This window comes from Cyprinodon variegatus, unplaced genomic scaffold (assembly GCF_000732505.1).
Source record: "Cyprinodon variegatus isolate N-32 unplaced genomic scaffold, C_variegatus-1.0 Scaffold1360, whole genome shotgun sequence".
In the NCBI taxonomy this organism is placed as follows: Eukaryota; Metazoa; Chordata; class Actinopteri; order Cyprinodontiformes; family Cyprinodontidae; genus Cyprinodon; species Cyprinodon variegatus.
Genome location: NW_015151813.1, coordinates 74,591 through 88,427, shown reverse-complemented (window position 1 = coordinate 88,427; position 13,837 = coordinate 74,591). Strand labels below are relative to the sequence as shown.

General features: G+C 37.4%; 1 protein-coding gene across 7 annotated transcripts in view; it reads right to left on the bottom strand.

Moving 5' to 3' along the window:
* The window catches only part of LOC107103009 (collagen alpha-1(VII) chain-like), a 91,652-nt gene that overhangs the window by 38,878 nt on the left and 38,937 nt on the right, over window positions 1–13,837 (bottom strand). For all 7 annotated transcript variants that reach the window (XM_015402504.1, XM_015402507.1, XM_015402505.1 and 4 more), the window contains exons 30-55: window positions 12,792–12,872; window positions 12,653–12,679; window positions 10,704–10,748; window positions 10,483–10,557; window positions 10,303–10,398; window positions 10,178–10,204; window positions 9,983–10,036; window positions 9,774–9,845; window positions 9,626–9,685; window positions 9,421–9,456; window positions 9,283–9,327; window positions 9,123–9,158; window positions 8,918–8,962; window positions 8,617–8,688; window positions 8,499–8,531; window positions 3,838–3,909; window positions 3,682–3,741; window positions 3,560–3,595; window positions 2,507–2,587; window positions 1,922–1,957; window positions 1,712–1,756; window positions 1,256–1,318; window positions 1,137–1,172; window positions 798–824; window positions 630–668; window positions 464–526 (exon numbers count right to left, since the gene is read on the bottom strand). In XM_015402504.1, coding sequence (XP_015257990.1) covers window positions 464–526; window positions 630–668; window positions 798–824; window positions 1,137–1,172; window positions 1,256–1,318; window positions 1,712–1,756; window positions 1,922–1,957; window positions 2,507–2,587; window positions 3,560–3,595; window positions 3,682–3,741; window positions 3,838–3,909; window positions 8,499–8,531; window positions 8,617–8,688; window positions 8,918–8,962; window positions 9,123–9,158; window positions 9,283–9,327; window positions 9,421–9,456; window positions 9,626–9,685; window positions 9,774–9,845; window positions 9,983–10,036; window positions 10,178–10,204; window positions 10,303–10,398; window positions 10,483–10,557; window positions 10,704–10,748; window positions 12,653–12,679; window positions 12,792–12,872 — 1,362 coding nt within the window. The remainder of the gene's footprint in view (window positions 1–463; window positions 527–629; window positions 669–797; window positions 825–1,136; window positions 1,173–1,255; window positions 1,319–1,711; window positions 1,757–1,921; window positions 1,958–2,506; window positions 2,588–3,559; window positions 3,596–3,681; window positions 3,742–3,837; window positions 3,910–8,498; window positions 8,532–8,616; window positions 8,689–8,917; window positions 8,963–9,122; window positions 9,159–9,282; window positions 9,328–9,420; window positions 9,457–9,625; window positions 9,686–9,773; window positions 9,846–9,982; window positions 10,037–10,177; window positions 10,205–10,302; window positions 10,399–10,482; window positions 10,558–10,703; window positions 10,749–12,652; window positions 12,680–12,791; window positions 12,873–13,837) is intronic.

Genomic DNA, 13,837 nt, shown 5'->3' with positions numbered 1-13,837 from the left:
CATTGACAAACAATAGCTTTGTATAGCAAGTTGGATGATGTAGAAAAATCAGAGGCACAGACTAACATCGGCTATTGCAGTCTAACAAAGACCTCAATGACTTCCCATTAATAAGGGGCTGATCTGTTCTTCCAGTTGAGTGTGAATGTTTTCTAAGACAAAACAAGGCTTTGATGGGCCCCTCTATAAAGCTTGGAACTCAATGCTAATTCTAAAATTTTAAATGGAAAAACTCCCTTGATGGGAGGCAAAACGTCTTCAAACTTGGAAAACAAAGTTCAGTGTTTTGTTTTTTAACTGTTTTGGAATGACTATGACCTGGATGACCGAGAATCTTCACCAGCATTTTGATGAACATATTTACCACAATAAATATAAACCATCTATTATGAGCTTCACTTTTCGCCCTTGATCTTTGTTGAAAATATTTTTTTATGTAGTTAAAAAGGACAAGAATCCTTACCCTTGGTCCAGGTAAACCTGCTTCTCCTCTCAAGCCAGGCTGACCCGGTTCTCCAGGGTCACCCTGATGACATAAAGAGAGAATAAAGAAAAGGTGTAGGTGTCACTTTATCACAAATTATTAAGTTACGACTAAGGATGCTGTAAGTTATTTATTTTCTACTGACCTTGATGACTCTGGTCAGAATGTTGTTGTCAGCCACAATCTGGTGATAAACAGAACAACACATTTCAAATATTCCAAAGAACATAAAGTTAATTTGAACAAATATTGTAAAATCTCAGACAGGTTTTAAATGAGGAAAAGTATAAAATAGTAATGCTGATTTGTTTACTTGTGTTCCCGGAGGTCCAGGTTTCCCCTTTGTTTCAATCCCAGCAGGAGCAAAAGAATGGGAACAAAGCGACAGTTAAAAATCTAAGATGTTACACAAAACATGTAGTGTTTGTAACGCAACTGAAAATTAGACTGAGCTCCCAAGGGTGACTCACACAAAAGGCAAGTTAATTAGAATCATATCAAAACAGGAATCATATCTTTACAAGAGGATAAAAGGTTGTGTAGCATTTAAAGGGTGAGTGCCACAGAAGAATGATCAGAAAGCAGCCAGAAGGAAAAGCAATAAACAGCATCATCAATAAAAGGGAGGAGGGGAGAGTGTGCGCAAACATACCGTCTCTCCTTTGTCACCTTTCTTTCCATCAACCCCCTTCAAAAAATAAAGGGAGGGGGAATAATTAGCTAACTATAATGAATCTTGGAGAGCAGTGACCATCAAATACCATCACTTACAGGAACACCAGGTTCGCCTTTTTCTCCAGGGTCACCTGGTCGCCCCGGTAACCCCAGTGGACCCTGGTCAACAAAAGAGTGACAAAGTATTAATTTTTCTACAGGTTTAAAACCAATGCAAAGTAAACTAATGTTTCATAACTGAAGCTATGAAGTAGGAAAACCAAATTATGTGAATAAGTTTGGAAAAAAAGGTTTTATATTAGAAATCTCAAGTAATTTAACAAACTGATCGATTTAAATATTTTATTCATTTTACTCATTGATCCTTTTGATACCAGTTGTTCTTAAATTGTTTTTGGGTTAATGGTGACTGACTGTTTGCTTTTCAAATGTCTGTATGCTTTATTTTATTAAAATGCATGTGCTGCTTTTGCCATTTTATTCCAGGTTCAAGTAAAAAAACATCTTCAAATATCTCTTTCTCGCTCTCTATATATTTATATGTATACATACCCTAATTCCTCTTTCACCAGGCTCTCCTGTTGACCCTGGTTCACCCTGCAAAATGCACAATAAGATCAACTTTAAACAGGTATTTTTCAGGCATGGGCTAATTGAAGACACATTTTTAATATAGAAAACTCTATGACCTCAGAATTAGGGTTAAGTGGTAAAATCTTGCTCAAATTAAACACGATTATTATGTAGTAAGGCTGATCATACCTTCATCCCTGGTTCTCCCTTAAGTCCAGATGCTCCCTTTGTGGACACGTAAGAATTAATATTATTCCATGGCATACTGTACTTGGCTACAGAAATAAGAAGTCCACCTTCACTTCAATGAAAAGGTTTGATTGATGGAACTTTACTTATGCTTTATTGGACATTCTTTACTTATGATTTAATGCAAAATTGGCTAGAAATGCAGTGTAGTGCAAAAAGCTTGCACCATTTAAATTTTGGGGATTTTATTGAGAGGGTGCATCGGAAGAAATCCATTCTTATTGCATAAATAAGTATCGGAAAACTACAAGATGGTTTTATACAGCCTCATTAACATTACAACTCTCAGATACAATTAATTGCAAGAACAAGGAATTATAGATAAATGCAAAATGACAACACAGTTTAAATACTTTTGCTGCACTTTTACTTTGCCTTGGGTTTCATGGCACTATAGTTTGTTGTGTTTTGGACCGAAATAGTATCATAATTTTAAAGATTCCTACATCATAAAAATGCATCATAAAACTGCATTACACCAATAACTAATTTTAATTGCTATTTATCCACACAGGACTTACTTACATCTTTACCTCTTAATCCTGGGTCTCCAGGATTTCCAGGTAACCCAACAGTCCCCTTTTCGCCTTTTGCACCATCCCTGCCCTAAAAAACATTTAAACATTTGAATGAACCTCAAGAATTTTACAGGTTGAAAATATAATGCTGTGTCTAAATAATTTGCTTTAAATACTAGATTTCAAATTACTTTGTCTGCCTGTGGTGACAGGTAAGTAGTTCACAGTTCGGTTTAAAGCATTTTTGCTAAAATCTGTTGCCTGCTGTGATGGAGAATGAGGTTACTCAGGGAAGCCTGAGAAGAAACCTTCCACCTGGAAAATACCTACAGTAGAAAAACATGCAGAGGAACCCCACAAGTCCAATAATGAGTCATTATCTACTATGATAGTGCCCATTTCATAATGCAAATGATGCCTGAAAGTAGATGAGGGAACTAATATACTTGTCAGTGGAAGAAGTAAACTACTGTAACTGATTAAATTGTTTTGCATGAGCTTTTCTGCAGAAAACCTTTACTCAAGCAGTGATAAAATTCTAAAAGTAAGTTTTTTTTTTTGCCGAAATGATTAAAATCCTTAGGTTTCTTTTGTAATTCATTTGAATTCTTTGCAAAAAGTATATTTTTGTTCGGAAATTAAAACACAAACTTGTATCTTTTGAATATTATGCAGCTGTTGATATTGTTGATATCATTTCACAAAGGTGCATGTCTCCCTGATTAATTTTCCTCCATAAAAGCTGGTGGAAAAATAGAAATAAAACAAAAAGACTTTGTTTTGCTTAACTGAAACTAATGATCTTTTGCAAATTGCTACCACTTCAATGTGAAAATGTTGACATTTGTTCATCTTAATTTAATAAATTCTTCCTATTTGTTACTTATTTTAAAGCTAATGTTTTTTGCAGAAGTAACTTGGAATTTAGGTCAAATTCTTAATACAGACCCAAATAAAAAAACAAACAAAAAAAAACAAATAAAAACAAATAGTTTTATACACTAGACATGCAATCTAGTGAGATTTAATATCTCCAAAAAAACTCTTTAATTTCACTCACCTTTGGCCCTGGTTTTCCTGATAGTCCAACATTTCCCTAATAACAAAACATTTAGACTCAGTTAAAATTTCATTAATCTTTCATATTTACTAGATGACCAAAAAAAACTGTCATTGACTCACCCTCTCACCATTTATCCCCTTTTGTCCAGGCAAACCTGGTATCCCAAAACCAGGACTTCCCTGCATTTACCAAAGCAAACAGCAACAGTATGCTTACAGTTTCTCTAATCACAAGTAAAACGATTTAGGAAAAAACAATTATTTCTCTCTTTTAACCTTTTGTCCTTTATCTCCTCTGTCTCCTTTGATTCCCTGAGGACCTGTGGGTCCAACCGGGCCGACATCTCCCTGGAAGAAATTACAGTTTCACATAGACAACGTGGACACAGGCAGTCATCATGAGTCTGGACAAAGTTTTTTTCCACTCTAAATGATACCCCCTGGACTGAGATTAAAAAGGTCCCCTTTAACGAAGCATTCAGAAACCAACTGCAAAAGTTAATGAGAGAAATCTTAATTGTGTTTGATAAGCGGACCCAGAGGGCTGAGTGAGTGAGCAAGAATACCCCGAATAATTAATTAACAATGTTTTCATGGAACAAAACATCAAAAGCATCACTTCCCCAAAGCTGAGAGCTGTAGCTTCAACAAGTTATAATATATAACACAAATAAATATGGTCAACTTAAAAACACATTTAGCTTAAGTATTTCTTTTTTTTTTCCTTTTCTTTTTTTTTTTTTTAGCAACACTGGGCTAAAAGAAAAAACAACTTTTGACACCATATTTTCCTATTTTCAATGAAATTAGAATACTATTGGAAAGTAAAATTCTGTTATTTTGGTTGGTAAGAGATACATTCATTACACACAGACGGATGTTTTCAAGCCCTAATGTGTGCCATTTCCATTTACAGTTAATCTAAACAACACTGAGGAATGGAAATTTTAAGATAAAAATGTAATAAAGAAAATGTGGGCTTAATGCAAAACTGTGTTTAATATCAGCTTAAAGTTTTTTTTTACAATCAAAGGCTCTTTAAATGATAAAGACATACCTTATTTGAACACATACTCTAACTTACTATGACTGTATTGAGTTTTCCAAGATTTGTGAGGCATAAAACCTTGGTCAAAGACGAGGCAGTTGGGAGGGCAAGCCTGGGCAGCTTTTCCAAGCAATGCTACGACCATGCCAGCTGAAAGGAGAAGCGCCAACTGGTTCAAGAAGAGGTCCATGCAGAGGTGGGAAGAACGTCAGATCAAGATAGTTGGCATGTCCAAGCAAGGGGCATGGACTAGGTGGAAGCACGTTGACAAGTGCACATGGGCAGAGCTCTGGAGTGCTGAACTTCTTCGCACAAAGTTCCTCATGCAATCTGTCTATGACATTCTCCCAAGTCCAACCAACCTTCACACCTTGGGGCCTGGCAGATAGTCCTGAGTGTAAACTATGCCAGGGAAGGGGCACCATGGAGCACATTATTAGCTACTGCCCAAAGGCCTTAGGAGAGGTGCGGTATCGTTGGCGCCATGACAAAGTTGTAAAATCCTTGGTGGACTCAATCAGCACAGTGATACAGAACAGCAAGACCCAGGTTTCTCCGAAGCAGTTGTGGAGTAAAAAATGAGCACTGAGAGTTGATATCCAAGGAAGAAAAGGTTTTATTTTACTCTGCAGAGGAGAATGGCACAAACCAGCTGGTTACAGCTCTGAATGCGAATATCATTCCACACAGTCAACCACCTTTGTTAGAGCAGGGCTGAAGGCAAACCACCAGCCCAATTCCTCAGGAGGGCTCCTCACTACTGCTCATGACTGGCAGCTTCAAGTTGATCTGGGACGGCAACTCAAGTTTCCAGTAAACATAGCTACCACTTCACTCCGTCCAGATATGGTGTTAACATCAGAGATCACCAAGCATGTGGTCCTACAGGACCTGACTGTCCCATGGGAGGACTGGATTGAGGAGGCTAATGAACACAAGAGAGACAAAACTCTGAGCTCACCACAGAATGCCAGAGCAATGGCTGGAAGGCCCACTGCGAACCTGTCGGAATCGGGTGCAGAGGTTTTGCAGTACATTCACTCCAGAGAGTGTTCATCTCCTTGGTGTTAGAGGACTGCAGTTGAGGAAGGCAGCATAACATGCTTGAGGCCACAGGAAAGGCCTTGCGTTGGCTTTGGATCCATAGTGGGGATCCATGGTGCGCTACTTGGACACAAGCCGGGGAGTGATCGCCCGAGGCTGGGTCGCCCGGATCAAGGTGTCTGATTATTAAAGACCTGAAAAACCCTGTGTTAATCACTGATGATGTATCCAAGTATCACCGTAAGGTGTATTTTAGTTTTTTGAGACACAAAATTGATTTTTTTCCTCTTTTTCTTTTAAACAATCTACCTGAGCCTCAGTGAATTCTGTCATCCGGGTCACAACAAACATTTATAATGTTTCATCTTACAAGCATCTACAATTCAGTGAAGGAAAAACTTCTTAAGAATTGACATCAGCAGACTCATGATTCAAACACATCCCATACACAACAAACAACCCAGGAGGACAACAGGTGGCTCTTTAATTTGCATTTGACATCTGCCTAAGAGGACAGACCAACATGCAGCTTAAAAATACCAGCCTTCAAACCACTCTGGTGCAAGCAGACATGATTGAGAGAGCGGGTAGGTGTTGAAACATCTTCAGAAACACCAAGCAAAAGCCCAGATGCATCTGAAATTGATGGCATGTATGATAAAGCATAAATGTTCCCAGCAGATTAAAAAAAGTCTTCCTGGTTGTCATGAGAATGCAATATTTCCTGTTATGCATGATGGACGGGGTGAGTTTCCCCAATACCCTTCGTTTATTGGAATGGACATTAAATATTTTTGTCTCTAAACCAAATAATACTCTGCAACTGATTAATGTCAGCACTACTGGTTACTGATTGGATCCTTATTATCCTTTTTAAAAGCATTTCATGACTTTTAGAATGCTTTGTGATACAGTAGTAACATACAACAGACAAGACAAAAATAAAACAAACTCTCCACTGAAAGTGGAACAATCTCTCTCCAGAAGTTCATTGAGGATCTCTGAATGATCCAATGTTGACCTGAATGACTGATGATACACATAATCCAACTGTGTGAAATCAACTCTCTGTATAAATGCACCTGCTCTGTGAAAGTGTCAGAGGTCCGTTTAAAGCACAGAGAACATCGTGGAGAACAAGAATCACACCAGGAGGGTCCAGGATACTGTTGTTGAGAAGTTTAAAGCTGGGTTTGACCACACAAATATTTCCCAAGCTTTAACCATCCCAAGGAGCACTGTGCAAGCAGTAAAATTAAAATTGGAGAAGTGTCAGACCACTGCAAATCTACTAAGACCAGGCCGCCCCTCTAAACCTTCAGCTAAAACAAGGAGAAGGCTGATCAGAGATGCAGCCAAGAGGTCCATGATCACTGTGGATGAACTGCTGAGATGAGAGAATCTGTCCACAGGACAACAATCAGTCGTATACTGCACAAATCTGGCCTTTATGGAAGACAGACATTTCTGAAAGGTATCCATAAAAAGTCTTGTTTAAAGTTTGCCAAAAGCCGCCTGGGAGACAAAGCAAACAGAAGGTGCTCTGGTCATATGAAACCAAAATTGAACTTTTTGACAACAATGCAAAACGTTAAGTTTGGCATAAAAGCAAGTAGCAGTATAATGGTTTGGTTCTGTTTTTCTTCAACAGGGACAGGTAAGATGGTTTAAATTGTTGTGAAGATGGATGGAGCCAAATACAGGAGCATTCTTGAAGAGAACCTGTTGGAGTCTGCAAAAGACCTGAAACAGGGATGGAGATTTAACTTCCAACAAGACAATGATCAACGAGACAAAGAGCTCCACTGGTTGCCATGGTCCTCTCAACATTGAAACTTTTTCAAAATCTCGCATTAAATCAGTAAATGGATCACCTCAAATGATCTCAACACGTACTTCTACAGAACAACGGCAACAGACTATTGAACTTTTAACTTAACACCCTGAGCTCCCCTTGAAGCTACTGCTGCTGGGACAGCTGTTAATCTAGAGAACACACAAGTCTGCTCTGATGGATGCTCCGTAAAGAGGGAGGGGTGAGAGCAACATTCGGGGACTTTGTTTTTGGTCTTGTGTTGATCATGAATTGGAACAATGCTGAGGCTGATGAACTTTCACAAGCACATGTGCACATGAGAATGCACTAGTAAAAACAAGTATTAAGAGGTCTTTTTTGGAGGTTGTCGGGCATCACAATTTCTTATTTAACAAAGGTTATAAAAGCAGTAGTCACTTTTATATCTTCTGTGCTTTACACACAGTCTGCTTCATAAACTGCTCCAAACATAGCTGATGATATACGACGTAAATGTGGTGACAGATTCTTACTTTGGAAATCTATGCTTTTATTTTAATAGATATCATTTATGAACTGAATAACACATTTGACCAAATTATGCCTAAATAACAGCTTTGCCTGGCACAATTAACTACTAAAACCAATGTTGATCATATATGCTTCAAATGATTTGGTCCAAATCTGATGCATTTATGGTAGATGTGTTGATATACACAATTTATGGTTTTAATCAAATACTTGAGGTGATTTTTTATTTAAGTACAAATAGATTAGACATGGTAAAAGCTGTGGTAGTGGTTCCACTGCAAACATATTTTTATTATCTCTACATTAGTACCAAAATGTTGAATTTAGGCCAGCTAATTCTTGAGCTACTATTGCTTTACTTAAGTTGGTTATTTCCAGTGTTTCTTTTAAAACCCTTTGGGTTTTCCAACATTCTCCACACTTGTCTGGTAGAACTGCAAGTAGAGTGTACTGTAGCACAATCTCTGTGCTCTAGTTAACAAAGATAGCTGAGAAAGACAAAAGCAAAAACCGGCTCACCCTGGCACCCTTTTTTCCAGTTGGCCCAATTATCTGCCAGTTGTGTAAAAAGAAAAAGAAAAAGTTAGCCTGATGTGTTTTATTTGTGCTGTTTAAGTTAATGTTGATGTGTTCTTACACCCTTGGCAGGATCTCCAGGGGCTCCTCTTGGACCTTCATCTCCTTTTAACCCCATCGGCCCAGTTAGTCCCTTCAAAAGTTGAATAAACATATAAATGTGTTGAATTTGGTGCTACAACATGTTTCACAAACCATTAGGTTTCAAAGTTGTTGCCTGAGGACAAAGTCTATCTACTATCCAGAAACAGGTCCCCTTTTCTAACTAAAAGGTTGATTCTTTTTACAATGTCCCAATGAAGGCGGTAAGTATTGTTATGTGGTGTCTATTTGGAAAAAATAACAAAATTAAATTCACTAACATGAGGTCCTTGAGGTCCATCAGATCCCTTTTCTCCCTGCTCTCCCTAAAAGAATAGACAAGGATTCAATGAGTTTACATTTACCTACACCCAACATGATTATCCATATGCATCACTGTGAAAAAATATTTATTTTACCATTACTTAAAGAGAGAGTTTTAATTCTAATTAATGGAGAATGCACTACAAATAGAGATGAACTCACCTTGTCCCCTTTCTCTCCTTTCAATCCCTTTTTTCCCTGTGAGTGAAAATGAGTCACTCAGAGAGAATATTTCAGGTACATTTAATTCTTATACCCTGCAGGGTAAAACAAGTAAACATTGTTGCATGAAATCAGCTGAAGATAGAAAGTAACTACAAACCCGGGGTCCACCTAGTCCTGGGATGCCTTGGTCTCCACGGTCACCCTTAAAGATCAAATTATATTCAAACATTATTTTGCATTGAAATGGCTATAAAATGTATAATATTTTAGCATTCTGTACAACCATGTTTTGTACCTTTGTTCCATCTGTTCCTGTAAGGCCCATATTTCCCTGTAAAATAAACAAAAATCCTTTAGAACCTTTAATATTACTTCTGTTATTTGATCAAATTTATCAAAACAGGTTTTCTGACTAATCTAATAATCTCAAAAGCTTTTAAAACCAATATTCCACTGTTCTCTATTGCCGAATCTACCACAAAGCTCAAAGTTCTACTGACCTTCTCTCCTTTCTCTCCTGGAGGACCTTGAACTCCTTGTATACCAAGTCCATCTTCACCCTGAAGAAGATATTTCCATAATATATTTAATCTGTAAGTCTTAGATTTAGACATTGACAAGTATAAAAGCTGTAATTGCTACTTTTACCTTTTCTCCTTTCTGACCTTGTAATCCTGGTACGCCATCTATACCAATGGGACCAGGAAGACCTGCAATACCCTGAGGTAGTTTGCAAAGGTGATATCAAAAAGAAAACACTCTTAAAAACCAGAGTATGGAAATTTTCTTTATCTAAAATGTAAATATTCTGGACAATATCTTTTTCCACTAAAAAACCTTAACAATTATGAGCTTACATCTATTCCCGGCTCTCCTTTGTCTCCTTTAATGCCTTGCTTCCCCCGCAAACCCTTTCAAAAATTAATGACAATGTGATCTCATATAAAAAGAAGGCCAGCATATCATCTAACAAAACCAGCAAAGTGAAATTAAAGTAAAAGCACCAGCAAGCTATTTGAAACAAGGAAACACAAGACAGGCTTCATGCTTACTTTGGCTCCCGGCACTCCAGGATCTCCCTTCAAAGCACACAATTAAAAGCAGCTTAGCATCAAAACATCTGTAGTTTTCCTAAAAAGGCTGTTTATTATGCAAAATAGAAATAATAAATATGTACTTTCACAGATATTCCTGGTGATCCTGGTGGGCCTGGTTGGCCGGGGAGGCCAGGGGATCCATTTGCTCCTGGTACCCCAGGTGGTCCCTGCGGGCCCTAAAAAGAATTCAATTATATTGGTTTGAACTGCTCACCATCCCCCCCATTTAAAAAACAAAATCAACTTTCTTTGCAACTCACCGAAGATCCGGGTTCTCCTTTTCTTCCAGGTACATAATTTGAATCTGTTCCAGCTATAACATAACCAGGCTCTCCCTTTAATGGAACAAAAGTAAAGAAGAATTTTCTACATTAAATAACTTTAATATGTATCATTTAGCTGCAACTGCTCTTATGGCCTTAATCCAAGAAGTCAAATGTAGCAAACCAAATCATGAAAATGTTTTCAAGACGGGACTTACTCTCTCTCCCCTCTGTCCCTTTGAGCCAGGGAGGCCAGGAGGACCCTGCCATGAACACAGGTAAAACACTGTGATGCGATTATAATGCTCAGCTAAACTGTAATTTGACATGTTAAAAAAGTATTAATATACTGGAGATCTAAAGCAAATACATTTAGGCTTTTGCAACCTTAAGAATTTCTTTAAACCTACATTATCTGATCCAGATTGACCATAAAAGCAATAAATTTTTTCAACACCTTTGTAAATTAAAGTCTGAAGAGTGTGTAGATATATTGTCCCGTCAATGAATACTATGTGAAAGCACCATTAACTACAACCACAGAGATACTACTGTTTTCTGAAGTATTTCTGCACTTCAACTTTCAGGTATCCCTACAGATCCTCATTTGGATTTCGGTTGGACTGGTTATTCTTTCTTTCCAACAGATGAATCCATCTCAATAAAAACTATTAAAACTATCATTTTAGACATATGTTTATGGTTGTTGTCCTTGAGAGTGAAAATCCATCCCATCCTCAAATGTTTTATAATCTTGAAGAGATTATTTCTCAGGATTACACTACAGGGTTCATTAAGATTCTATTCTGGGCCCCCTCCTATTCAATATCTACAGGTTCCCCTTAGCTCAAATTATAGAAGATCACTAACCCTTACTATGCAGACGACAAGCAGCTTTACTTTATAATGTCACCACCTGACAATTACCCCATCAGATCATTAGCTAGAATCATAAAACAGATCAATATCTCACAGGCCATCATTTTCTCCAAATTAACAAAAGCGTCCTCACTAGAACTAAGAAAGTAGAGCATATCAACCTGGTTCTAAAGCATTTACACTGACTCTCAGTAGCTCGGAGAATAGAATTTAAAATTCTTCTGTTAGTCCATAAATCACTGGATTCTCCAGCATCTCAATATGTAACAGATTTGTTGTCAGTGTATCAACCTCCCAGACCACCCACTAGGTCTTCTAGTTCAAGCCTACTCTGTTCACCACGAACTAGAACCGAATATGGAGAAGCAGGATTTAGTTCCTGTGCTCCACTTATCTGGAACAAAAGTCCAGAAGACTGTATAAAACAGTTCAAAAACCATTTGTGTAGAACTGCCTTTGTTGAAGTTAAACTAACTGAGGTATCATTAGTCTAACAAAGTTTTAGTAAAACAGTTTTATTTGCTTTACTACCTGCTTTTATCATGCTTTTTTATGTTTAAGTCATGCAAAGCACTTTGAGCTGTCTTAGTACTGAATTGTGCTATAAAAATAAACTTGCCTTGCCTTAACTATAGCCTCATCTTAAAATCAAATTGAAAGTCTTTCATGTTTCTGCTAAAGGTGGATATCACCAAAGAAAGCTCCGACCACCATGTTTGACATTGAGACTGTGTCTAAGGGAATGTAGAGGATTTGCTTTCCAGCACACATTGCATTTTGCAGTTACATCAACATATGTAGCTCTCTTGTTTGGTTCTATACATCATCAATCTGGGTTTACTTCCATCAAAAACAAGTAACTATATCTTGCTGTTTGTTAAGGCTGTCAGAAACATTCTGCTGTTTGACAAAAACTAGTAACCTCCATGTTTGACTTGTAAATACAAAAAAAGAAAATCTAAAAAGCATCGAGAATTTAGGTTGAATACGGAACCCTACTGATAATTTGTCATTAAAAAAAGGAATTTGATCATTGATCATACACCAGTTCTAAATGCATATCTCTTTTAGATTTGTCTATTGTGTGCCATTATGTTATATATTGCTTAACCAAAAAAAATTCCTTGACAGCATTTTTGTTAACAACACATGGTATTAGTGACAAAAGACATACAGTTGTTAAATTTTTTGTGGCATCCAGATGAAAGACGATTTCAGTAAAATAATTAAACTAATTTGAGTTCAAAATATTAGTATAGATATGTTTCAAAAGTTTGATCAATCTCACCATATCCCCTGGGACACCTGGAAGGCCCTGAAAAAGAAGCCAAAAAAAATATAATAACTTTATTTTCATTGTAGTTACTCCTATAAACATTATACATGCTATATATACTTTTTTCCAAAATATTTCTGAACTTAGTTACCCGCTGACCAGCAGAACCAGGTGGTCCAGTCCTTCCCGGTCGCCCTGGTAACCCAGGGATACCATCTGTTCCAGGAGAGCCCTATAAATAAAGAACTTACATTTTTAAACCAAGGCCACATTCCCTTAACATACTAAGAACTGTAATAATTGTAATATTTTAGGTGAATTAACACCTAATATGCTCAACATCAAATACTCAGAGCAGCTTAGAAGTTGGTTAATTTTCAATGTTAATGAATGTTTTGTTACATGTAAGAATTCTTACTCCCAGTTTGTGAAGGGGAATAATTAAGTGCCACATATACAAAGGCAAATTGTCCTCAACCCCAAATAATAGTTTGTTTGTTTTTTAAATGTACGCATACTGTGCCCTCCACAATTATTCGCACCCCTATTTAAGATGTGGTCGATGAGTTCTAAAAATTCTCCTTTTTTAAAAAAAACAAAATCCAACCTTTTATTCTAGTACATTACTTTGGTGTTAAAATTAAAATCACACATTTAGAAAAAAAGCTAAATCCTGTGTCCCACAATTATTGGCACCCCTGATGTTACTCTTTGTGCAACCCCCTTTTGCCAACAAGACAGTGCTTACTCTCCTCCTATAACCTTTCACAAGATTGAAGAACACAGAGCCAGGGATCTTTGACTATTCTTCTTCACACAATCTTTCTAGATCATCCAGTGTCCTGGGTCCTCACTTTAGCTCACCACACAGTTATTTGGATTGGGTTGAGGTCTGGGGATTGAGTTGGCCATGGGAGGACCTTGAGTTTGTGACTGCTCAACCATTTTTGTGTAGATTTGCCACATGTTTTGGATCATTATACTGCTGAAAGACCCAATGATGACCCATCTTCAGCTTTCTGGCACAGACCATCATGTTTTTTTATATAGAATGTCCTGGTATTTAAAAGCGTTCATAATGCCATGCACCCTAATAAGGTTTCCAGGGCCTTTGGAAGAGAAAAAGGCCCACATCATCACAGTTCCTCCACCATACTTCACAGTGAGGTGCTTTTCAGCATTCTCGCCCTCTGTTTT